At 46.4% G+C, this 26,795-nt stretch overlaps 1 protein-coding gene across 1 annotated transcript; it reads right to left on the bottom strand.

Moving 5' to 3' along the window:
- Positions 1-1,207: 1,207 nt before the first annotated feature.
- On the bottom strand, positions 1,208-25,008 carry CCNQ (cyclin Q). The gene is made up of 6 exons (XM_040322880.1): positions 24,808-25,008; positions 20,208-20,311; positions 10,054-10,237; positions 7,500-7,632; positions 5,472-5,699; positions 1,208-1,713 (listed from the first exon to the last, which is right to left on the bottom strand). The coding sequence occupies exons 2-6, from the start codon at positions 20,299-20,301 to the stop codon at positions 1,624-1,626; spliced, it is 729 nt and encodes a 242-aa protein (XP_040178814.1). The 5' UTR covers positions 20,302-20,311; positions 24,808-25,008; the 3' UTR covers positions 1,208-1,623.
- Positions 25,009-26,795: the final 1,787 nt, after the last annotated feature.

Here is a 26,795-nt window from a genome sequence, read left to right as displayed (position 1 = left end):
AAAAAAAAAAAAAAGTTTGCCTTTAGTGTTCCTTTAAGGAAGTAATTACACTCAGTGAATGGGGGGGGGGGGGGGGGGGGGGTTCCTGCAGTATATACACATGAGTTTTGAAAAGCCATAACCCTGGTAAACCACTTCAAAGCCACAACGTATATATACACACACGTATTGCAGTATTGAAGTTCTTAATGAGTAAGCAAAGCAGCATACAACACACAAGTCAAACCTACTGCCTGAGATCATACTAACACGTTTCACCCATGACGAAATGCGGTAGTTGTAGCCTCAGGTTGGAGGTCTGTGGTGTGCCTTGTAAGCTTCTTTGCTTGCTCATTAAAAGTTACCTGGGCTTTGAAAACCTCATCGGTGTGTGGACCCTCCATGAGTGCAGCGTGGAACAAGAGAGGGTTTTAAGGCTGCGGCAGCCGGGCTGGACCACAGGACCCAAGAGCACATATGAAGTGTTGGCATATGCAGAGATCTCAAACTGTTTACGTCAGGGTTTGACAAATTTGCTTGGAATCTAGGAGCCAACAAAAAAAATTAGGAGCCAAAAAACGCACCCCGTCCCACCAAGCTCGCGCGCAGAAGCGAACACATACGTGAGCAGCGCCCGCATATGTAAACAGTGTTCAAACCACACATGTGAGATATCGCCACGATTGGTAGAGCGAGAGCAATAATTCTAGCCCTAGACCTCCTCTGTGACTTAAAACATGCAACCTGTGGAATTTTTTAAACGTCGCCTATGGAGATTTTAAAGGGTAAAAGTTTGTCGCCATTCCACGAGCGGACGCAATTTTGAAGTGTGACATGTTGGGTATCAATTTACTCGGCGTAACATTATCTTTCACAATATAACAAAAATTGGGCAAACTTTACTGTTGTCTTATTTTTTAATTTAAAAAAGTGTATTTTTTCCCCAAAAAAGTGCGCTTGCAAGACCGCTTTGTGACAGAAAGTATTGCATTTTATTCTCTACGGTGTTAGAATAAAAAATATGTATAATGTTTGGTGGTTCTAATTAGAGGGAAGGAGATGAAAAACACATTAGAACTGCTGTTTTGCTACTTGTAATGCCAACGGCCACCACAAGATGGCGCCAGATCACAGAAGGAAGCTTAGGCCTGCAGAAGGCCACAAACCCGCGGCACGATCGCGATGGCCGGTAATTGAGGCCGCAGCTTTGCGGACTTGTGCAGGCCTAAGCTTCCCCGGGCGGCAGGTCACAATTTCTTGTCACAATTGCGACCGGGCGCCCGGATTTTGTCGAGCCCTGGTTTAGGCATTAAGTTTTCTATTCCTGGAAGGCTTGTCCTGTCTGCTCCGATGACCCATCTCTTGGCTTGACAACCCAATAAATGTTCCAAACAATTCTGAATGTAAAGTCCAAATTTGACAGTGTTCCCGGGATACAACCCCATTCTGAACTTTGCAATCAGGAAAAGTCACAAGGCAATGGTTGAAAAGTCACTTTGGAGAAGGAGTTGGCGTTGTGAAAAGATGGTTTGGATTATAACGAAGGTACCCCAAGTCTGGCCATAGAAGGAAATTATCTGAAAGAAGCCGCCAACATATCCCTTGTCTTCAGGTAGTTCAGTTCAGTCCTCGGTAACATTGTGGTCAAGGGATTTCGGTATCCAGGGTATAAATGTTTATTAGTTCAGATATGATGTCATTGATGGTTGTTCTTGTTATATCCTCACTAAATACCTGCAGTCAAGGAGGAAAAAAAAAAGTGTTAGATGCACCAATGTTTTAGAACTTGTCCGGCATATGCAAAGAAAAAACATAGTCCACATATTTTTTTTTTTTTAAACAAAAAGGAATAAATGCAACAATGAAACAAAATAATATAAAAAGATAAAATAAATATTTAAATAATAATAATAATAATAATAATAATAATAATAATAATAATAATAATAAAATGCACCCACATCTATGAAATAAAAATATAGAAGTTGCCCCTAAACATGCCCCAAGGGCTGGGGATGGGGGGGGGGGGGTACACATGCCACAGCAGCTGGGGGGGTACAAATGCAACAGCAGCTCGGGGGGGGGGGGTGCACATGCCAGAGTCGCTGGGGGGGGGGGGAAATGTCTACCTGTCGCAGCCACAATGCTTTGCAGCCATGGCAGGAATTGCACCCCTGTTGCCAGGGCTGGACTGGGACAGAAATTTGGCCCTGGACTTCATCCAGACTGGCCCACTTTGACAGGTCTCTCCCATGGCGGCCGGACAACTCCCGCCCCCCCCCCCTGGCCACCCGCACCCCCTCTCCCCCTTCACTAGCCGTTCTACTTTATTAGAGTAGAACGGCTAGTACTGGTACTCTTATAGGCAGTACCAGTGGGGAAGTTAGACATTATTTCACCCGGGGCAAAGAATCAGTTCAGTGCCCCCCCTTATGGGACAAGATTAGGCAGAAGTGAGAAACTCCCAGGCCATAGCTGTTGAGTCAGCTGTCTGTCCCCTCTCCCATGCTCCTCTATTGTCCCCCATGCTCCTCTGGTCCTCCCCCTGCTTCTTTGTTCCCCCCAGGTGAGCGTTGCGGGAAGGGAGAGACAGAGAAGCGGAGGGGGGCGGCGGTCCGCTGTCACTGAAGCCGATCCACTGAGCCATCGGCCCACCGGGAAACTCCCTGTAGTCCGAATGGCCAGTCCATCCCTGCCTGTTGCTTTCAGTGGGTCATTCTACCCACCGATCGCAAGCCCATTCAACTGAATAGGGCTGCCCTGCACGTTACATGCAACCGCCGGCAATGCAGCACGTTACTTTGAGGTCAAAGGGGATAAAATAGACAGTGAGGAGGCAATACAACCCCTCCCCGCCGCCTGTCAAGCGGGTATCGATAGATTTTCAGAGGAGCGGCAGTACCTGCTACAAATGTGAACCAGCTAATAAGATAATAAAACAACAGCAACAGCAACACAATGATGAGCCCATCACTCTGCTCTCTCCTTCTGCCAGCACTCCTAGGACTGCACGTTCCTCTCACAGTCTGAGTGCTGCTGTGCAGAGGATGACAGAAGACTGCCATCATCAACTTATGCCAGTCATAAAATAATAATAAAAGGTAACAACTGCACTACGTAGGGTACATATACCTAAAAATTGGCTTTAAAGAGGTGATGAAAGAAAGATGGGTAAAATAAAAACGTGGGCTGGGATGGGGGAATTGAATGGTTTTAGAACAGCCTTTTTTTAGGAGTGCGGTTTCATGGAATAAAAAGAAGAATCTCGCTGTTAGTTTATATAGAACATCCCAGAATAGCTCTTGAAAAGTTGCCATGGCACAGTAACTGAGCTGGTATTTAAACTGAAATTTGCATAAGATTTGCAGGCGGCTTAAAGCCCAACTCCAGGAAACTTGGAACGCCATCCCTTGTAGTGGGGACTGCATGAGGTGAACGACTCGTTTAGGTCAGTGGGGCCCGGAAAAGATTAGCCAATCCCCCTCTGTGCTGGTAGACTGGCCCCTTCTAGTGTCTTCTCTCCTAGGGTCTGGTGGTCTAAGGTCCCTCCTCTGACATCATCCAAACCAATGCAAGGACCATAGCAGTGCAATGCAGAAACAGTCCACTGCCATAGCATGGAGGAGTGCGGTCACAAAGCACTTACGCCAACGTATCTACAGATACGCTGCGTAAGTGAAAATATGCGCTGTCGTATCAATGCGCCGGAATCTGAAACCAAGATATGCCTAAAAATAGGCTTCATCCGACCGACGTAACTTTCCTACGCCAGCGTTTCGTGGGCGCATATTTACGCTGGCCGCAAGGGCCACTCCCATTGATTTCCTATTCAAATATGGAAATGAGGGAGATACATCGATTCACGAACGTACTTGCGCCCGGCGCATAATATACGCGGTTTGCGCAAGTCGTACGTCCGGCGTAAAGTTGTTCCCCATATAGGAGGCGCAACCCATGCAAAAGGTATGGACCAGGGAACACAGCCGTTGTACTTTACGTCGTTTCCGTTGTACGTGAATATGACTAGGCGTAGGTTACGTTCACGTCGTAGCCAGTGATTCGACGTATCTTAGGCAGTTGTTTCGATGTGATTCTGAGCATGCGCACTGGGATGCGGCCACGGGACGGCCATGCGCCATTCATTTTAAGAACTTCTATGGCGCTTGGCCCATCATTTGCATGGGGTCACGCCTTATTAGCATGGCTCACGCCCACTTCCACCTACGCCGTCTTACGCCGAGGGAACCCAGCGTAGATTTGACAGCGAGTGGGAGCAAGTGCTTTGTGAATACTGTGCTTGCCTCTCTGCGCTGCGTCGGCGTAGCGTATATTCGATATGCTATGCCGGCATAAATATGCGCCGATGTATGTGAATCCGGGACAATATATATAGGATACGAAGCTCAGCTGCCGCCCTGTAGCGGTAAAAATTTCATAGGGTGGCCAGCAAAGAGTTAAAGTGGAACTTCACTCTCCTAATTAACATTGATTATTTTTGATCCTTTTAGAATTTTTTCCCCACAAATAGAGCTTTCTTTTTGTGGGATTTGATCACCTCTGTGGTTTTTATATTTTGTTTTAAAATTTTGCAAACAGGTCATTTTTTCCCTTCATTGATGTACGCTGATAGGCGGCACTGCTTGGCACCACTGGTGGGCATTGATAGGTGGCACTGATTGCTGTTATGCACTGGTGGGCACCGATTCGCGGCAGCCGGCACTGGTGGGCACAGATGAGGCGGCTGTGCCTCTTCCTCTTCGGGACCGATGTCCCTTACAAAGAAGCCGGTGATCAGCTTTTTGTCAGCGTGAGGAGAAAAAAAAACAAAAAACGATTACCGATCTTCTGTAGTTGGCTGACAGCTGATCACGTGGTAAGGGGCCGGGACTGGCCAATTACTCTGATCTAAGATCACCTGAGTCTCATTGACGCGTCGATTACATCACGTGCCGCCCATGCCCTGCAGGGGCACACAGGGAGCAGACGTCTATTTACAGCCTCCCGACATTCGGCTATAGTGCGGATCTGAAGGGGTTAAGTTACTTCCTGGTTTGCTTGCCTGGACAAATGACGCGATGCATCCCAGGAGTCTTCAGGAGAGGAGGGGGGGGGTGGTATTCTCAGCTAAGCACACTCTCCTGCATGCATACTTGAGCTAAGTGCAGATGGATTCCAGGAAGTAAATGCTTCACGAATCATCTGCCCTTACTCAAGATGGCCACAGCCAGAAATGTAATGGGGTTGCTTTTCAAAGTGATTGTTCAACAAAATAAAGCATGGAGACACGAATGGATGGGCGAGTTGGCTTTGAATGTAAAAATGTATTAAATTGTGTTTTTAGTGCTCAGATGCAGTGCAGATCCGCTTTACATTTTTTTCCTTCTCATTCCACAAGTGTGTCTGCCTGCCATATGTCTGCCTGCCATACCAACTCACTGTACCAGTAAACAGCACCCTGCAATTATAAGTGACCAGCCAGCACAGGTACCTACCTTCCACCACTGGTTCTCAGCACTGTCGCTTCCTTGGACTTCCACCCCGTAGCACTGCAGAGCGAAGTATATTACCGCTACGGCGATATGCTGGGCCTCGTAGCGCAGACAAATGTCTCCGTGGTAGCTGTCTCTGAGAAGAGACCAGGAAGCCGTAGCAATGGGATTTCGCTCCCAGCTGTGCCGATTCATCCAGTTCTTTACCGAAACCAGGTAATGCAGCAAATACTGAAAGTGAAATGATCTGACATTAGTAACTCTCCACATGATACACATCATCTTTAACCACTTAAAGGGTCACTAAAGACATTTTTTTTTCTTTAAAATAACAAACATGTTATACTTGCCTCCACTGTGCAGTTCGTTTTGCACAGTGTGACCCCGATCCACGTCTTCTGGGGTCCCTCGGCGGCTGTCTCTGGTCCTCCCCGCAACAACTCACCACATTCATGCGAGAGCTTGCATGGTGGCGAGTCCTTGCAGGTGCGCTCCCGTGATACAGCGAGCGGCCATAGCCGCTCGCTGTATCACTCAGCCCCGCCACTGGATGTGATTGACAGCAGCGCCAGCCAATGGCTGCGCTGCTCTCAATCCATCCGCTCTAGCCAATCAGCGGCCAGGCTGAGCGGCGAAGAGAGTATCGAGACCGCATGCGGGACTTTCGAGGGGTCAGGTAAGTAAAATGGGGGCTCGGGGGGGGGGTGGGTGGGGGTCGGAATCATCAGATGTTTTTTCACCTTAATGCATAGATTGCATTAAGGTGAAAAAAAAATTTAACCACTTAAGCCCCGGACCAATATGCTGCTAAATGCCCAAAGGCATTTTTACAATTCGGCACTGCGTCGCTTTAACAGACAACTGCGCGGTCGTGCGACGTGGCTCTCAAACAAAATTGGCGTCCTTTTTTCCCCACAAATAGAGCTTTCTTTTGGTGGTATTTGATCACCTCTGCGGTTTTTATTTTTTGCGCTATAAACAAAAATAGAGCGACAATTTTGAAAAAAAAAAAATGCAATATTTTTTACTTTTTGCTATAATAAATATCCCCCAAAAATATATAAAAAAAACGATTGTTTCCCTCATTTTAGGCCGATACGTATTCTTCTACCTATTTTTGGTAAAAAAAAAAAAAAAAAAAACGCAATAAGCGTTTATCGGTTGTTTTTTTGCTCAATTTATAGCGTTTACAAAATAGGGGATAGTTTTATTGCATTTTTATTAATAATTTATTTTTTACTACTAATGGCATGACTGCGACATTATGGCGGACACATCGGACAATTTTGACACATTTTTGGGACCATTGTCATTTTCACAGCAAAAATTGCTACAAAAATGCACTGATTACTGTGAAAATTACAATTGCAGTTCGGGAGTTAACCACTAGGGGTTAAGTGTGACCTCATACGTGTTTATAACTGTAGGGGGGTGGGGCTGGACATGTGACATCACTGATCGTCTTTCCCTATATCAGGGAACAGATGATCAGTGACACTGCCACTGTGAAGAACGGGGAAGGTGTGTTTACACACACACACACACACCTCTCCTCCTTCTTCAGCTCCGGTGACCGATCGCAGGACACCGACGGCAATCGGGTCCGCGGGTGCGGCCATGGAGCTTCGGACCGGGTCGCGTGCGCGCCGGCGTGCTTGCGACCCCACAACTGGGCTTATAGAGACATGTACAGGTACGCGATTGTGCCCAGCCGTGCCATTCTGCCGACGTATATCGGCGTGAAGGGGTCCTTAAGTGGTTAAGCGCCACAGTTTTTTTTTGCCATCCACGGTGTTACACATTTCGGTATGCATGTCTATTCTAGTACAGAAAAGACTGACAATGTATGACGGGTCCCATGCTGAGAGTGAAGCACGACAGAGAGATAAACTTCACTCCATGAGGATCCTTGGAACATTTTGTACTCATTTACCTAATGACGGGTAGTCATAGTGTTATTGTTACGCCAGTCTTGCCAAGTCACGCTTCCATTATGCCGCGGCACATAACATGCTGTTTTCAATCACTCACTTTGTGCGGATGGTTGAAGGAGACCCGGAAATGAAGCAGCCTCAGCACCAGCAATTCACACTGGACAATGCTGTCCCGGAGTTCCCAGAACTTGGTGTCTACTTCTAACGGATCGCTCCCCGGATTCAGATACCTGTACAAGACAAAAAAAGGACCATCAAACTGTGACCGGTGTCACTTCAGTCTACGGCGCTCTACCATTTCACATTTTATTGCTTTGCAGCCTGAAATGAAGACAGGAACCGTTTTTTTTTTCTATCCAGATGTATTTACTCCAAGTGAAAGATATAAAACCAACATGTCAGGAAAAAAAATAAAAGATAGAAAAGTAATCCAAAAAACATAATTACTGAGTTGGAAAAAGGATCACCCCCTTGTGTTAGTATTTTGTTAAACCACCTTCTGCTTTAATTCTAGCCTTTAGACCAGGGGTAGGCAACCTCAGCCCTCCAGCTGTGGTGAAACTACAAGTCCCATGAGACATTGCAAGACCCCGACAATCACAGGCATGACTTCTAGAGGAAAAGGCATTATAGGACAGGGCTCAAAATTTCAAGTCCTGAACTACTAGCCAGGCCTTAAGAGTTACTCGCCACCAGTTGCCCCACCCAAACCCTACCCCGCCCCTAATTCCACCCCTAAACACACCCACACCTTCTCCAGTACATGCCTACCTCCAAGGCCTCCCCTAGTACATGCCTACCTCCAAGGCCTCCCCCAGTACATGCCTACCTCCAAGGCCTCCCCCAGTACATGCCTACCTCCAAGGCCTCCCCCAGTACATCCCTACTTCCAACACCTCCCCAAGTCCCATGAGACATTGCAAGACCCCGACAATCACAGGCATGACTTCTAGAGGAAAAGGCATTATAGGTCCTATAATAGGATATGTAGTTTCACCACAACTGGACTGCAGAGGTTGCCTACCCTTGGACTAAAGACTATAACACAAGGGGGTGATCCTTTTTCCGACTCAGTAATTATGTTTTTGGATTATTTTTCCGAGTTGGAAAAAGGATTACCCCTCTTGTGTTAGTACCGTATTTATCTTCCTATAGCGCGCCCCGGCGTATAGCGCGCACCCCCAACCTAGAAGGAAAATTCCTGGAAAAAATATAAATACTTTGGATGCCCCTCGTCGGTGTCTTGCCCGGCGTCCATCGGCGGCCTCGTCCGGTCCGGCGTCCTTCTGCGGCCATCGTGGTGTGTTTTTCAGCCGATACCCGCTTCCCGCGCTGTGTTTGAACCACTCCGCCGACATATACTGAGCGCAGTACACTCGGGTATACTCGGGCAGGCTCCTCCCGCGTAAAGGACGTACAGGACGCAACCGCGAGCGGAGCCGAGCCTGCCCGACTATACCCGAGTGTACTGCGCTCGGTATAGGTCGGCAGAGTGGTTCAAACACAGCGCGGGAAGCGGGTATCGGCGTATATCGCGCACCCGCGATTTTGCCCTGATTTTAAGGACAAAAAAGTGCGCGGTATACGCCTATAAATACAGTGTTTTGTTGAACCAGCATGCGCCGTCCGTGTACATATCCCAGTGTGCATTGCTCCAAAGTACGCCGCAAGGACGTATTGGTTTCGACGTGAACGTAAATTACGTCCAGCCCCATTCACAGACGACTTACACAAACAACGTAAAATTTTCAAATTTCGACGCGGGAACGACGGCCATACTTAACATTGGCTAGGCCACCTAGGGGGCAGCTTTATCTTTACGCCGGCGTACCCCTTACGGAAACGGCGTATCTTTACTGTGACGGGCGCACGTACGTTTCTGAATCGGCGTATCTAATCATTTGCATATTCTACGCCGAACTCAACGGAAGCGCCACCTAGTGGCCAGTGTAAATATGCACCTTAAGATACGACGGTGTAGGAGACTTACGCCGATGGTATCTTAGCCCAATTTAAGCGTATCTGGTTTCCAGAATACGCTTAAATTTGCGATGGCGTAGATTCCGAGTTACGACGGCGTATCTACTGATACGCTGGCGTAACTCTTTATGAATCTGGCTACAAGTGTGCTATGTGTGCAAGTGTAAGAATTGATGCTGGTTTGAAGCCAAAGGGCGGTGACACCAAAAAAAGTTTTGATTTAGATTTTCCTTTTGTTCATTCACTTAGCATTTTGTAAATTGATAAAAACGAAACAATTAAAATATCTATTTATGAAAACATTTGCACAGTACTGTACTCTGTCTCCCTGCCTGAAACAATAACAATGCAAGAATAGGAACATAGCCAAGTGCCCGCCCCGCTCACACTATCCCAATTAAAAACTAAAAGAATGTAGAGCAGGGGTCTCCTAACTTTGGACCTCTAGTTGTTCAGGAACTACAATTCCCATCATGCCTAGTCATGTCTGTGAATGTCAGAGTTGTACAATGCCTCATGGGACATGTAGTTCCACAACAGCTGGAGGGCCGTAGTTTTAGAACATCTAAAAAGAACATGACCCTGGCCCGCGCCCTCGTCCACTTAGTCCATTGGCATTAAGCATGTGAATACACATAAAGAAGAAACATGCCACATGAAGTAGTTCTCACCTATGACAAACATTGATGATGTCTCGTGTTCGAAGGTGCTGCTCCTCTACCTTTCCAGCCAGGTAAATGGCGGACATTGCCACAAGGTACGGGTCATACTCATCCAGCACGCTCTCATGGAAAAACTTGTGATAGATTGTACAAGCCGTAGCTATTGGGATGGACTGCATTCCCAACTTAACACCTAAAAAATAAAAAATCGATAATTAGTTCTGTAATATCCATGATTTGTACAGAATCAGATATCCTAATGGGCAGGGCTTAGACCCGTTTCACCCGTTTCACACAGGCAGCAGCTTGAACAGCAAGATTTGATAAAACATTTACAGAGCTTTCAGCAAGCTTTGCTGAAGCTTTTAACCACTTAAGGGCCTCTTGAGATTTGTTGTTTACAAGTTAAAATTTATTTTTATTTTTTTTTGCTAGAAAATTACGTAAAACCCCCAAACATAAAAAATTATATAATTTTTTTCTTTAACCACTTCCCGGCCGCCGCATGTAGATATACGTCGGCAGAATGGCACGGACAGGCACATCAACGTACCTGTACATGCCTGCCTAGACGTGGGTCGGGGGTCCGATCGGGACCCCCCCGCTACATGCGGCGGTCGGGTTCCCTCGGGGAGCGTTCCGGAACGACGGCGCGGCTATTTGTTTATAGAACTGAAGATTGGGGAGAGCCGTATGTAAACACGGCTTCCCCGTGCTTCACTATGGCGACGCATCGATCGTGTGATCCCTTATATAGGGAGACTCGATCGATGACGTCATTCCTACAGCCACACCCCCCTACAGTTGTAAACACACACTAGGTGAACCCTAACTCCTACAGCGCCCCCTGTGGTTAACTCCCAAACTGCAACTGTCATTTTCACAATAAACAATGCAATTTAAATGCATTTTTTGCTGTGAAAATCACTATGGTCCCAAAAATGTGTCAAAATTGTCCGAAGTGTCCGTCATAATGTCGCAGTCACGAAAAAATAAATAAATAAATAAAAAATAAATAAAAAAATCGCTGATCGCCGCCATTACTAGTAAAAAAAAAATATTAATAAAACTATCCCCTATTTTGTAAACGCTATAAATTTTAGGTAGAAGAATACGTATCGGCCTAAACTGAGGAAAAAAAAATGTTATATATGTTTTTGGGGGATATTTATTATAGCAAAAAGTAAAAAATATTGCATTTTTTTCAAAATTGTCGCTCTATTTTTGTTTATAGCGCAAAAAATAAAAAACGCCGAGGTGATCAAATACCACCAAAAAAAAGCTCTATTTGTGGGGAAAAAGGACGCCAATTTTGTTTGGGAGCCACATCGCACGACCGCGCAATTGTCTGTTAAATCGACGCAGTGCCGAATTGTAAAAACCCCTTGGGTCATGTAGCAACATATTGGTCCGGTCCTTAAGTGGTTAAAATAACAAACATGTTATACTTATCTCCACTGTGCAGTTCGTTTTGCACAGACTGGCCCCGATCCATGTCTTTGGGGGTCCCTCAGCGGCTGTCTCTGGTCCTCCCCGCAAGAACTCATCACATTCATGCGAGAGCTCGCATGGTGATGAGTCCTTGCGGGCCCGCTCGCTGTATCACTCGGCCCCGCCCCTCGGCGCGCCGCGTCACTGGATGTGATTGACAGCAGCGCCAGCCAATGGTTGCGCTGCTCTCAATCCATCCGCTCTAGCCAATCAGCGGCCAGGCTGAGCGGCAAAGAGGATCTCGGGACTGAGTGCGGGACTTTCGAGGGGTCAGGTAAGTAAAACGGGGGCTCGGGGGGGGGCGCGGCATCATCAGATGTTTTTTCACCTTAATGCATCGATTGCATTAAGGTGAAATTTTTTTTTTCCTTTACAACTCCTTTAAAAAAATAAGACAACAGTAAAGTTAGCCCATTTTTTTTTTTTTGTGAAAGATAATGTTACGCCGAGTAAATTGATACACATGTCACGCTTTGTGAAATAGCGAAAAAAAAATCTCCATAGGCGACGTTTAAAATGTTCTACAGGTTACATGTTTAGAGTTACAGAGGAGGTCTAGTGCTGAAATGATTGCTCTCGCTCCAACGATCGCGGGGATACCTCACATGTGTTGTTTGAACGCCGTTTTTCACATGTGGGCACAACTTACGTATGCGTTGGCTTCTGCACGTGAGCTATCGGTGAGACGTGGGCGCTTTAAAAAAAAAAAAAAAAAAGTTTTCTTATTTAATTTTACTTTTTACACTGTCTTTTAAAAAAAAAATTGGGTCACTCTTATTCCTATTACAAGGGGGAGGCAATGCTGGATCTGCGTAAAAATAAAACTGAAGGAGGAAGATCGAGATCTGCTTTAAAGTGGAGTTTCACCCAAAAATGGAACCCTCCCCCCCTCCGGTGTCATATTTGGCACCTTTCAGGGGGGGGGGGGGCAGATACCTGTATAATACAGCAGGGCTTGACAAATTTGCTTGGAATCTAGGAGCCAGCTAAAAAAAGTTAGGCAGCCAGGAACGCACCCCGTCCCGCTGAGCTCACGCGCAGAAGTGAACGCATACGTGAGTAGCGCCCGCATATAAATGCGGTGTTCAAACCACACATGTGAGATATCATCGCGATTGGTAGAGCAAGAGCAATAATTCTAGCCCTAGACCTCCTCTGTAACTCAAAACATGCAACCTGTAGAATTTTTTAAACGTTGCCTATGGAGATTTTAAAGGGTAAAAGTTTGTCGCCATTCCACAAGCGGACGTATTTTGAAGCGTGACATGTTGGGTATCAATTTACTCGGCGTAACATTATCTTTCACAATATAAAAAAAATAAAAATAAATAATTGGGCTAACTTTACTGGTGTCTTTTTTTTTTTTATAAAAAAAATAAGATTATTTTCCAAAAAAGTGCGCTTGTAAGACCGCTGTGCAAATACGGTGTGACGGAAAGTATTGCAACGACCGCAATTTTATTCTCTAGGATGTTAGAATAAAAAATATATATATAATGTTTGGGGGTTCCAATTAGAGGGGATGAGATGGCAGTGAAAACAGACAGGGGGAAGCACCATTAGAATTGCTGGTTGTCTTGTCATACCAACGGCCACCACAGGATGGCACCAGATCACAGAAAGAAAGCATAGGCCTGCAGAAAGCAGGCAAACGGCAAAGCCGTGGCCTCAATTACCGGCCGGCTGGCGCAGCCCGACATGATCACGCGGCGGGGGCGCACAGAGACACAGGATGCCCCAGGCACCATGTTGCAAATTCTAGACGCAATGGTGACCTGGCGCCCAGGGTTCGTCGAACCCAGGAATACAGGTATTTTCTCCCACTTCCTCGCATAGATCACCTTGGTGATCTACGCCACTTCTGGCGCCTACGCTGTACCCCCGCTTTCTTCTGGGAAAAACACAGCAGGGACCAGTGAAGATGTGCAGCGTTGCTCGCGCATTCGCAGTAGGGAACCGGGAAGTGAAGCCGCAACGCTTCATTTCCCGATTCCCTTACAGAAGATGGCGGTGGGGGCAGCCGAGAGATGAGCGATTGCTCGTCTTCTGCTGCTGACATCGCAGGCACCCTGGACAGGTAAGTGTCCATTTATTAAAAGTCAGCAGCCGCAGTATTTGTAGCTGCTGGCTTGGCTTTTAATATATTTTTTTTTAAGTGGACCTCCACTTTAAGAGCAATGATGAGCCCATAGTTCTGCATAGGCTATTAGGATGCTGAGAGACAGTCCACTGCCGGAGATGTTATCAACTTGACAACATGAGATGCAAAAAAGAAATAAATAGCTGTAACGGAATGACCCGGGACACCCAGAGACTTTGTGAGGATGGGGGATACTCCTGTGTCAGCGTCACTGATAACTCTTGGGTCTGAGTCCACCCTGTGCCCTTTGGGCATGGGGTGGCAAGTAATTCATAATTCATGTATTACATGAGATGGGACATCACTGATAGTTCGTATTGCAGGATTTTGAGATACTGCAAGATGTTGGCCCAACCAGTCAATAGTGACTCATTCTATGATTAGCCCTGACTAGTGACATGCTAATTGAGTCAGGGCCTGGAAGACATTTCATTGTCCTTGTGTAAAGGTGTTGTAACGGACAGGTGTTAATCCAGGTCTGCTCCCAGACCTCTAATTATATATGCTAAATACTGTTTATGTGTGGAATGTACTTGTTGGAGACAGAACGTCTGTCTGGGGATGTGGATTAGAAAGAGGGCATTGTGTGATGGTGTTTTGTTTGTAATGCTGTTAATGAAGGAATGTTTAGTAATTAGCCTTAGTGTGTGGGTGGGGAGTTGATTGTTCCTTTATTGCCCTGTACTGTATATAAGCTGAGAAGAAACCATTAAAATTGTCTTCATTTGAAACAAGTACAGAGCCGCGTGTCTCGTCTTGATTCTGGGAAATGGGATGCCTGCTGATTTGTCTGTGTGTCAGATGAGCTGTCATGGATGGGATAGAAGGTCGTAAACGGTGGTGACCGTTACAATAGCTTAGATAGATAGGGATCCGCATTTTTGTAAGACAGAGGAGCCATCCTGACAATCTTATACATAAGGGGGATGGTGTTGAGTCTTTTGTAGAATTCCTTTGGAGATGTGCCTGGGGTGATGGTTCACGTAAAATCATAGTGGCACCTAAAATTTCTGCCTTTGGTGTTCCAAAGTCTTGAATTTTCCTTCAATCTCTTTTTCTGCAATTTTAAAATTCCTCTTCAGCACTATGACACATCACAAGTCATTTAAGTTGTGGCCGTTTCCTGCAGAAGGGAGCAGCCAAGTCCAAGGACAGTGATGGAGAACCTTGGCACCCCAGATGTTTTGGAACTACATTTCCCATGATGCTCAACTACACTGCAGAGTGCATGAGCATCATGGGAAATGTAGTTCCAAAACATCTGGGGTGCCGAGGTTCACCATCAACTGCCCTAGAGGAACAAATGTTCCACATAAGAAGCTAAGACTATATGTGTTGGCCTGCAGTACCCTTTAGTCACCTGAAGATGTCGCTGTCACTTTTCTCAGATTGAGACGAAGCACAGAACACGAACGTTATACGCCGATCCCCTACAAAGCCAGCGGACGCATCAAACCAACAAAGGGTTCAAAGTAAGCAAGACGAATAGGATTGTCACTGCTCGGCTCGAATCTTCATAATCCAGGTGACAAATTGAAGCCTGTAGTGAGAGCATAGCAGGCAATCGGAGAAATGATGGATAAGTTCAATGCTGGTGGCAGAGAGTGACCCCCCCCCCCGGAGTGGGAGCTAAACTTTATAGAATGTCTGTGAAACTCTTTTTGCTTACTAAAGCCAAAGGAAGTCTGAGAGGGTAGAAATACAGGAGATGCCATGGCTAGGTTGGTAGGAAATGATGATCCTGGATGGTAATGCCTTTACTAAAGAACCGCAGACTTGGCACAAGCAGGTTTTCTCCAGGACAGTAAGTTAGATGGTGAAACCAGGATCAGGTTAATGGTTCTCCTGTCTCCTTCCAAGTCCATCAATACCAGTCACCCAGAGCAATCCCCTTCCAGATCCATCCAAACACGTCACCAGAACAGTCTCCCTCCAGGTCCATCCATACATACCCAGGACAGTCTCCCTCCATCCATACCCATCACCCAGGACAGTCTCCCTCCATCCATACCCATCACCCAAGACAGTCTCCCCCCATCCATACCCATCACCCAGGACAGTCTCCCCCCATCCATACCCATCACCCAGGACAGTCTCCCTCCATCTATACCCATCACCCAGGACAGTCTCCCCCCATCCATACCCATCACAGTCTCCCCCCATCCATACCCATCACCCAGGACAGTCTCCCCCCATCCATACCCATCACCCAGGACAGTCTCCCCCCATCCATACCCATCACCTAGGACAGTCTCCCTCCATCCATACCCATCACCCAGGACAGTCTCCCTCCATACATACCTATCACCCACCCAGGACAGTCTCCCTCCATCCATACCCATCACCCAGGACAGTCTCCCCCCATCCATACCCATCACCCAGGACAGTCTCCCCCCATCCATACCCATCACAGTCTCCCCCCATCCATACCCATCACCCAGGACAGTCTCCCCCCATCCATACCCATCACCCAGGACAGTCTCCCCCCATCCATACCCATCACCTAGGACAGTCTCCCTCCATCTATACCCATCACCCAGGACAGTCTCCCCCCATCCATACCCATCACAGTCTCCCCCCATCCATACCCATCACCCAGGACAGTCTCCCCCCATCCATACCCATCACCTAGGACAGTCTCCCTCCATCTATACCCATCACCCAGGACAGTCTCCCTCCATCCATACCCATCACCCAGGACAGTCTCCATCCATCCATACCCATCACCCAGGACAGTCTCCCCCCATCCATACCCATCACCCAGGACAGTCTCCCCCCATCCATACCCATCACCCAGGACAGTCTCCCTCCATCCATACCCATCACCCAGGACAGTCTCCCTCCATCCATACCCATCACCCAAGACAGTCTCTCTCCATCCATACCCATCACCCAGGACAGTCTCCCTCCATCCATACCCATCACCCAGGACAGTCTCCCTCCATACATAACCAACACCCAGGACAGTCTCCCCCCATCCATACCCATCACACAGGACAGTCTCCCTCCATCCATACCCATCACCCAGGACAGTCTCCCTCCATCCATACCCATCACACAGGACAGTCTCCCTCCATCCATACCCATCACCCAGGACAGTCTCCCTCCATCCATACCCATCACCCAGGACAGTCTCCCTCCATCCATACCCATCACCCAGGACAGTCTCCCTCCATACATACATACATAAACACCCAGGACAGTCTCCCTCCATCCATACCCAGGACAGTCTCCTTCCTTCCATACCCATCACCCAAGACAGTCTCCCCCCATCCATACCCATCACCCAAGACAGTCTCCCCCCATCCATACCCATCACCCAGGACAGTCTCCCCCCATCCATACCCATCACCCAGGACAGTCTCCCTCCATCCATACCCATCACCCAGGACAGTCTCCCTCCATCCATACCCATCACCCAAGACAGTCTCCCTCCATCCATACCCATCACCCAAGACAGTCTCCCTCCATCCATACCCAGGACAGTCTCCCTCCATCTATACCCATCACCCAGGACAGTCTCCCTCCATCCATCCATACCCATCACCCAGGACAGTCTCCCCCCATCCATACCCATCACCCAGGACAGTCTCCCCCCATCCATACCCATCACCCAGGACAGTCGCCCTCCATCCATACCCATCACCCAGGACAGTCTCCCTCCATCTATACCCATCACCCAGGACAGTCTCCCTCCATCTATACCCGTCACCCAGGACAGTCTCCTTCCATCCATACCCATCACCCCGGACAGTCTCCTTCCATCCATACCCATCACCCAGGACAGTCTCCCCCCATCCATACCCATCACCCAGGACAGTCTCCCCCCATCCATACCCATCACCCAGGACAGTTTCCCCCCATCTATACCCATCACCCAGGACAGTCTCCCCCCATCCATACCCATCACCCAGGACAGTCTCCCCCCATCCATACCCATCACCCAGGACAGTCTCCCTCCATCTATACCCATCACCCAGGACAGTCTCCCCCCATCCATACCCATCACAGTCTCCCCCCATCCATACCCATCACCCAGGACAGTCTCCCCCCATCCATACCCATCACCCAGGACAGTCTCCCCCCATCCATACCCATCACCTAGGACAGTCTCCCTCCATCCATACCCATCACCCAGGACAGTCTCCCTCCATACATACCTATCACCCACCCAGGACAGTCTCCCTCCATCCATACCCATCACCCAGGACAGTCTCCCCCCATCCATACCCATCACCCAGGACAGTCTCCCCCCATCCATACCCATCACCCAGGACAGTCTCCCCCCATCCATACCCATCACAGTCTCCCCCCATCCATACCCATCACCCAGGACAGTCTCCCCCCATCCATACCCATCACCCAGGACAGTCTCCCCCCATCCATACCCATCACCTAGGACAGTCTCCCTCCATCTATACCCATCACCCAGGACAGTCTCCCCCCATCCATACCCATCACAGTCTCCCCCCATCCATACCCATCACCCAGGACAGTCTCCCCCCATCCATACCCATCACCTAGGACAGTCTCCCTCCATACATACCCATCACCTAGGACAGTCTCCCTCCATACATACCTATCACCCAGAACATCTAGATCCATTCATTCCCACCATGAGAACATCCAGGTCCGTCCATACCCACCACCGAGAACATACAAGTCCGTCCATACCCACCACCGAGAACATACAAGTCCGTCCATACCCACCACCGAGAACATACAAGTCCGTCCATACCCACCACCGAGAACATACAAGTCCGTCCATACCCACCACCGAGAACATACAAGTCCGTCCATACCCACCACCGAGAACATACAAGTCCGTCCATACCCACCACCGAGAACATACAAGTCCGTCCATACTCACCACCAAGAACATACAAGTCCGTCCATACCCACCACCGAGAACATACAAGTCTGTCCATACCCACCACGAGAACATACAAGTCTGTCCATACCCACCACCGAGAACATACAAGTCCGTCCATACCCACCACCGAGAACATACAAGTCTGTCCATACCCACCACCGAGAACATACCAGTCTGTCCATACCCACCACCGAGAACATCTTGGTCTGTCAAATACCCACCCCCGAAAACAGTCTACCTCCAGTTCCATCAATGGTGGGCAAATTGGATCCAGGGGGGGGGGGAAATAGCTCTGCTTGACAGGTATTTTCAACGCATTTATACTTACCTGCTCTGTGAAGTGGTATTGAGTGTCCCTATAGCACAGTAAAAAAATCTTCTGTCTCAATAATCACTTTCTTCTCCTGCCTAGGACTGCATGTCTCATGAAGCATTGCTCCTCACACATTCACAAGCTCTCAGGTACTTACTGACATGTATGGACGGTGTACTGAGCTGTATGTGTGCTGCACTGTGTATACCGACATGTAAAAAAATAATGCATTCTGTATGCCAGGGTTTGACAAATCTGCTTGGAATCTAGGAGCCAGCTAAAAAAGTTAGGAGCCAGAAAACGCGCCCCGTCCCGACGAGCTTGCGCGCAGAAGCGAACACATACATGAGCAGCGCCCGCATATGTAAACGGTGTTCAAACCACACATGTGAGGTATCGCCGCGATTGGTAGAGCGAGAGCAATAATTCTAGCCTTAGACCTCCTCTGTAACTCAAAACATGCAACCTGTAGATTTTTTTAAACGTCGCCTATGAAGATTTTAAAGGGTAAAAGTTTGTCGGCATTCCACGAGCGGACGCAATTTTGAAGCGTGACATGTTGGGTATCAATTTACTCGGCGTAACATTATCTTTCATAATATTAAAAAAAAATGGGGATAACTTTACTGTTGTCTTATTTTTTAATTAAAAAGTGTAATTTTGTCCCCAAAAAAGTGCGCTTGCAAGACCGCTGCGCAAATACGGCGTGACAGAAAGTATTGCAACGATCGCCATTTTATTCTCTAGGGCAGGGATCTGCAATTAGCGGACCTCCAGCTGTTGCAAAACTACAAGTCACATCATGCCTCTGACTCTGGGTGTCATACTTGTGGCTGTCAGAGTCTTGCTATGCCTCATGGGAATTGTAGTTCTGCAACAGCTGGAGGTCCGCTAATTGCATATCCCCGCTCTAGGGTGTTAGGATAAAAAATATATATAATGTTTGGGGGTTCTAATTAGAGGGAAGAAGATGGCAGTGAAAATAGTGAAAAATTACATTAGAATTGCTGTTTAACTTGTAATGCTTAACTTGTAATACAAACGGCCACCACCAGATGGCGCCAGCTTACACATCTGGTGGTAATAACTTGTAATACCAACGGCTCACCACCAGATGGCGCCAGCTCACAAAAAAATATATATTTTTTTTATTTTTTGCCCCCCTTCCAAGCCAAGTCGCCAGGACCCTATTTCTAGTCGCCATGGCGACCTGGCGCCCGGAATTTGTCGAGCCCTGCTGTATGCAGGCCAACTAAATCGGCAGACCAACCAAGCGGCAATGAACATGAATTATGTGGATGAGTGGTGTAAAAGATTGGGATGGAGTGAACTCTCATAGCACTCACCGGCCTCCATAATAAACCTCGTCACCTTAAAGTGAGTCTTCACGGCTTTGTCTTCATCAGACACCACAGAAGAGCCGGCCTCAACCTCCATCATGCCGAGATCCCTGATAATGAGATAAGAATAAATAATAAACGTGGAATCAGTGGCTTCATTTTAATATAAAACTATAATAATATACAACGGGAAAAATAAGTATTGAGCACTTCACCATTTTTCTAGGTAAATATATTGGTGAAGGTGCTAGTGACATGAAATTTTCCCCACATGTCGGTAACATCCCATGCAATCCATACAATACAAAGACACCAAAACAAATAAGTTCAGAAATTAAGTTCTGTGTAATAAAATGGGAAAAGGGTACTGAACACAAGAAAAGAAGGTGCAAAAAGACAGAGGGCCAGATTCGCCGTCGTATCTCTGAGTTCCGCTGGTCGTATCTATGCGCCTGTTTCATAGAATCAGTTACGCATAGATATTCCTAAGAACCGACAGGTGTAAGTGTCTTACACAGTCGGATCTTAGGCTGCAATTCCAGGCCGGCCGCTAGGTGGCGCTTCCGTATTATTACGCAACGAATATGCAAATGAGGAGTTACGCCGATTCAGAAACGAATGACCGCCCGGCGCTTTTTTTTTTACGCCGTTTGCGTTCGGCTTTTTCCAGCGTACAGTTACCCCTGGGTCCATGAGGCGCAGCCAATGTTAAGTATGGCCGTCGTTCCCACGCCGAGTTTTGAAATTTTTACGTTGTTTGCGTAAGTCGATCGCGAATACGGATGGACGTAATTTACGTTCACGACGAAAGCAATGACGTCCTTGCGACATCATTTAGAGCACTGCACACTGGGAGATTTTACGGACGGCGCATGCGCCGTTCAAGTAAAACGTAAAAAACGCGGGGTCAAGGGAAATTTAAATAAAACACGCCCCCTACATCCCCATTTAAATTACGCGGCCTTACGCCGCAACACATACGCTACACTGCTCTAACTAAGGGCGCAAGTTCTTTGTGAATAAAGAAGTTGCGCCCAAAGTTAGAGCGGTGTAACGTATCGGAGATCGGAGATACGTTACGTGGGCCGGACAGATACGCCAATGTATCTGAATCCGGCCCAGAAAGTCAAGACACCAGCTGAAATCAGTAATTAGAAAGCAATCCTAAACCTTGTCAGAGCAAATTAATACCAACTGGTCAACTGATGGCCTATAAAAAGGTGTCTCATTACCAAGGTGTCACACGAGAAACATCTCATGATGAGTAAGACCCCTTTCCCACTGAAGCGTTTTTTACAGCGTTTTAGCGTTAAAAATAGCGCCCTTAAAATGCTCATAAAACGCTCTCCATGCATCTCAATGGACCCTTTCACACGGAGTCCTGCAAGCAGCATCTTTGGAGCAACTTTTGAGTGCTGAAAAAAAACGCTCCAAAAACGCCCCTCTCCATTAACCACTTCCGGACCACCGCATGTACATTTACGTCGGCAGAATGGCACGGACAGGCACATTGGCGTACCTGTACGTCCCTGCCTAGACGTGGGTCAGGGGTCCGATCGGGACACCCCCCCGTACATGCGGCGGTTCCCATGGCGTCAGGAGCGATCCGGGACGAGGGCGCGGCTATTCGTTTCTAGCCGCCCCCTCGCGATCGATCCCCGGAGCTGAAGAACGGGGAGAGGCGTATGTAAACACGGCTTCCCCGTGCTTCACTGTGGCGGCTGCATCGATCGAGTGATCCCTTTTATAGGGAGACTCGATCGATGACGTCAGACCTACAGCCACACCCCCCTACAGTTGTAAACACACACTAGGTGAACCCAAACTCCTACAGCGCCCCCTGTGGTTAACTCCCAAACTGCAACTGTCATTTTCACAATAAACAATGCAATTTAAATGACAATGGTCCCAAAAATGTGTCAAAATTGTCCGAAGTGTCCGCCATAATGTCGCAGTCACGAAAAAAATTGATGATCACCGCCAATAGTTTCAATTTCCAAAAGAGAATAAAAAAAAAATAGAAAAGAATATAACAGAAAATAATAGAATATAATAGAGTAAAACAGAACAAAAGAGAATAGAAAATAAAATAGAAAAAAAATAGAAAAGAATATAACAGAAAATAAAAGAATAGAGTAAAACAGAACAAAAGAGAATTTCATCCAAAAAAAATTAGGACAAAATTCGAAATCGTTTTCAAATTCGAAGAGCTTTCGATTTGTTTTTCAATTTCCAAAAGAGAATAAAGTAAAATAAAAAAATAAAAAAGGAAAAGAATAGAACAAAAAAATAAATAAAATACAATAGAGCAAAACAGAACAAAATAGAATAGAAAAATATATAGGATAAAATAGAAAAGAATATAAAAGAATAGAATACAATAGAGTAAAACAGAACAAAATTTCAAATTCGAATAGTTTTCGATTTTTTTTTTCAATTTCCACAAAGAATAAAAGAAAATAATAATAATGAATAACAGAAGAATAATATGACAGAAAATGAAATAGAATAGAGTAAAACCGAACAAAATAGAATAGAAAATAAAATAACAGAATTTAAAAAAAAGACTAGAATAAAATAGAGTATAACCTTCTTCTGAAATTCAAATAGAAAATAATAGAATAATAAAAAAAAAAAAATAGAAAGAATATAACCATTTCCTGAAATTCAAATGGAAGCAATTCAAATAGAATAGACAATAACAGCATAGAATAGAATAAATATAACCATCTTCCAATTTAACTCTATTCTTTTCTATTCAAATTGTTTATATTTGAATTTTGGGAAGGGATTATATTCTATTGTTTTTTTAATTCTATTGTTTTTCCATTTAATTATATTTTCTCTGCTATTCAAATTTCAGAAGATGGAATTATTCTTTCTATCCTTTTCTTTTCTGTTATTTTTTATTCTATTCCAATTTTGAAATGATTCTATTTGAATTTTGGGAAACGGTTATATTCTTTCTATTCTAATTTTAGAAGAGGGTTATAATGTATTTATATTCTATTCTGTTCTTTTCTATTTTGTTCTGTTTTACTCCATTATATTTCATTCTTTTATATTGTATTATATATTTATTTTTTTCAATTTTAGTCCTTTTATTTTCTATTCCATTTTATTCTCTCTGGAAATTGGAAAACAAATCGAAAACGGATTCGAATTTGAAAACGATTAGAAATTTATCTGAAAACGATTCGAATTCAGAAAATTTGCAACGCCCGCCATTTTATTCTCTATTTATACTTTTTGTTTTAATGCAAAGACACTAATATATATATATATTTGATCATTTCCTAGCAAACACCTAACTTTATTGAAACTCTATAAAAGGACAAAAAACGTCTAACTTCTATACACACTCCTCACAATGTAGTGCCTGAACAACCTATGGCCACGCCCCCACACAGGAAAGGGGACGTGTCTAGGAAATAATGATTGACATTTAGAAAAGTCAGGAGGAGCTGGGCCAGCACAGACAGTAATTGGACACTCCCTGAGGAGGAGGGGGCAAGGATGGGGGAGCTGGGCCAGCACAGACAGTAATTGGACACTCCCTGAGGAGGAGGGGACAAGGATGTATGACGGGGAGCTGGGCCAGCACAGACAGTAATTGGACACTCCCTGAGGAGGAGGGGGCAAGGATGGGGGAGCTGGGCCAGCACAGACAGTAATTGGACACTCCCTGAGGAGGAGGGGGCAAGGATGGGGGAGCTGGGTCAGCACAGACAGTAATTGGACACTCCCTGAGGAGGAGGGGACAAGGATGTATGACGGGGAGCTGGGCCAGCACAGACAGTAATTGGACACTCCCTGAGGAGGAGGGGGCAAGGATGGGGGAGCTGGGCCAGCACAGACAGTAATTGGACACTCCCTGAGGAGGAGGGGGCAAGGATGGGGGAGCTGGGCCAGCACAGACAGTAATTGGACACTCCCTGAGGAGGAGGGGGCAAGGATGGGGGAGCTGGGCCAGCACAGACAGTAATTGGACACTCCCTGAGGAGGAGGGGGCTAGGATGTGGAAGTATGGAATAGCTGGGCCAGCACAGGCAGTAATTAGGCATGCCCAGGGGAGCAGAGGGCTATGGCATGAAAGGAGGGAGGAGCTGGGCCAGAACAGCCATTAGACATTCCCATTAAAGGACAGGGTTATGGCATTGAAGAAAATAGGAGCTGGGCCAGCACAGACAGTAGACACCAGGTTATGGCATAGAAGAAAATAGGAGCTGGGCCAGCACAGACAGTAGACACCAGGTTATGGCATAGAAGAAAATAGGAGCTGGGCCAGCACAGACAGTAGACACAGGGCTATGTAAGACAATGGGGGAGGAGCTGGGCCAGCACAGACAGTAGACACAGGGCTATATAGGACAATAGGGGAGGAGCTGGGCCAGCACAGACAGTGGGCCCTCCCATAAAAGCAGTATACAATGATGGAGGGTGGAGGGGCTGACTCCTGCAATTGGAACGCATCAGAAAAAAGACTCATCAGTACAGATGAGATAACCCCGCCCACACTGCTCCCAGCATGCCCTGCGAGTGTATGCGGACGCACGATGCATGCTGGGAGATGTAGTCCTATACAGCCAGCACACAGCCCGGGTACCTGACAGACGGGATGGCCTCCTCCGTGTATTCAAACCGCAGACTGACTACCACTGCGCGTCGTACGGACCAGGAACACCGCCTACAGCTCCGCCTACGCCAACAAGGAAGTTCAGTGGGGACACCGGCTCTAGCCCCGCCCACACCAATGAGAGGGAGGCTCGCCTACCGCCGCTCTTCTCCGACTTAACACACTGCGGCTGCGCAGATGGAAAGGCTCCGCTTTGCTGGTTGATCAGGGAAGAGGGCTCTTATTGGCTGGTTGATCAGGAGAACGTGGGGGCTCCGATTGGCAGATTGATCAGGAAAGCGGACTCTGATTGGCTGATTGATCAGGGAAGCGGGCTCTGATTGGCTGATTGATTAGCGAGGCATTTTAGAAGATTCTGAGGCAAAGTAAAGTGTCAGAAGAAGGAAGCATGGAGGCCGCCATGGCTGACCTCCTTTTTTAATAAAGTGTTCTCGGGGTGGCAAAGTCTTGGAGCGGACTTCATATAAAAATGCACGGTCTGCATACTTTGCAGCTCTCCCTATATATATATATATAGGAAAATGTAAACAAAAAAATAATAATTTTATAAATAAAAATATAAACAGAAAATAATGTAAAAATTAAAATAAATAAAAATGTAAATAAAAAAATATGAAAAAATAAATACAAATGTAAAAATTAAAATAAATAAAAATGTAAACAAATAAAAGTGAACAAAAAATAACACCTTACAAAGAAAAGTGCTGAAAGTAAAGCTTGTGTGAAATTGTGGAGGTCCGTCACTCTGATAGCCCCCCCCAACACTGTTCACCCTCAGACTCCTTTTACACCGAGGCAGTTTTTAGGTGTTTTAGCGCTAGAAATAGCACCCAAAAAGCACCTGAAAACCTCCGCCCGTTCATCTGCAATGAGTGCTTTCACACTTGGGCGGTGCGCTTGCGGGACGTTAGAAAAAGTCCTTTTTGGGGCATGTTTGGAGCACTGTATGTAGGGGTGCAGACTGGCGCTGATTGACTTTAGGCAGTCTCCCCCCCCCCCCCCTCGTTGAGAGAGATTTCAGTACAGGAATAGTAAAGACACAGGAACACGATATATCTGAAATCATTCTCTAACTTTACTGATAATATTAAGGCAGTTATATGCATTACAAAAAGGGGAGGGGGACAAAATACATTAATTTGGGTAAGGAATAAAGAATTATTATGTTGGCAATATGTGATTGGTTAATACAAATACTACATGTTCTGTAAAGATAAGATATTATGGCTTACTCATTAAAAACAGATTTCTATTCATTAAAAAAGCTGTTAGGGCTCTTTCACACGGGCGGCCTGTTCAGGTTGGGCGGACCTGAACGGGCGCTCTGTGCTCCTTTATGGATCCGCGGATGTCAGCGGTGACATGCTCGCTGACATCTGACCCGCACCGATCCGCCAAAGTGTGACGGAGGAAAAACCTACTTTTCCATCCGTCTGGCGGATCGGGTGAACATGGACAGACGGTCCGTGTTCATCCAATCCCCCCATAGGGGAGAGCGGAGAAAAGACAGGGCGGTCCCTGCACAATGTGCGGGGACCGCCCTGTCATCCGCAGGCTCAGCGGGGATCAACGGAGTGATCCCCGCTGAGCAAGCGGAGGTTCACGGGGCGGATCATTACTGATCCGCCACGTGTGAAAGGGGCCTAAGTGAAAAACAACAGCTGCATAATATAATTGGGAAAGGAGGAAACATTCCTAACAATGTGTAAGGAATATTTTGCATGTGAACCTTAAATTTAAAATAATAAAGTACAAGATAGGGAAAATATAGATAAAAAATATATAATAAAGTTCTAGCAATTAATAAGGAATGTCTCACATGTAATAGACTATATAAAAACAACACCTGTGAGAACAATAACAAAATGGAAAGATACATTTCTAGCAATTAGTAAGGAATGTTTCGCATGTATAATCTTTTGTTCAGAGATAAAAACTACAAGAAATGATGTACCATA

The sequence above is a fragment of the Rana temporaria genome, chromosome 9 (assembly GCF_905171775.1).
Source record: "Rana temporaria chromosome 9, aRanTem1.1, whole genome shotgun sequence".
Classification (NCBI taxonomy): Eukaryota; Metazoa; Chordata; class Amphibia; order Anura; family Ranidae; genus Rana; species Rana temporaria.
Note: the sequence above shows the minus strand (reverse complement) of the source record. Positions and strands in the feature narration are given on the sequence as shown.

Excerpts from the sequence above, each read along its gene's own strand:
- CCNQ (XM_040322880.1), bottom strand. The coding sequence starts at position 20,301 with ATGATGGAGGTTGAGGCCGGCTCTTCTGTGGTGTCTGATGAAGACAAA. Across the intron at positions 10,238-20,207 it reads GAGGTTTATTATGGAGGCCG|GTGTTAAGTTGGGAATGCAG; the intron begins GTGAGTGCTATG and ends TTTATTTTTTAG. Across the intron at positions 7,633-10,053 it reads ATCATCAATGTTTGTCATAG|GTATCTGAATCCGGGGAGCG; the intron begins GTGAGAACTACT and ends TGTCTTGTACAG.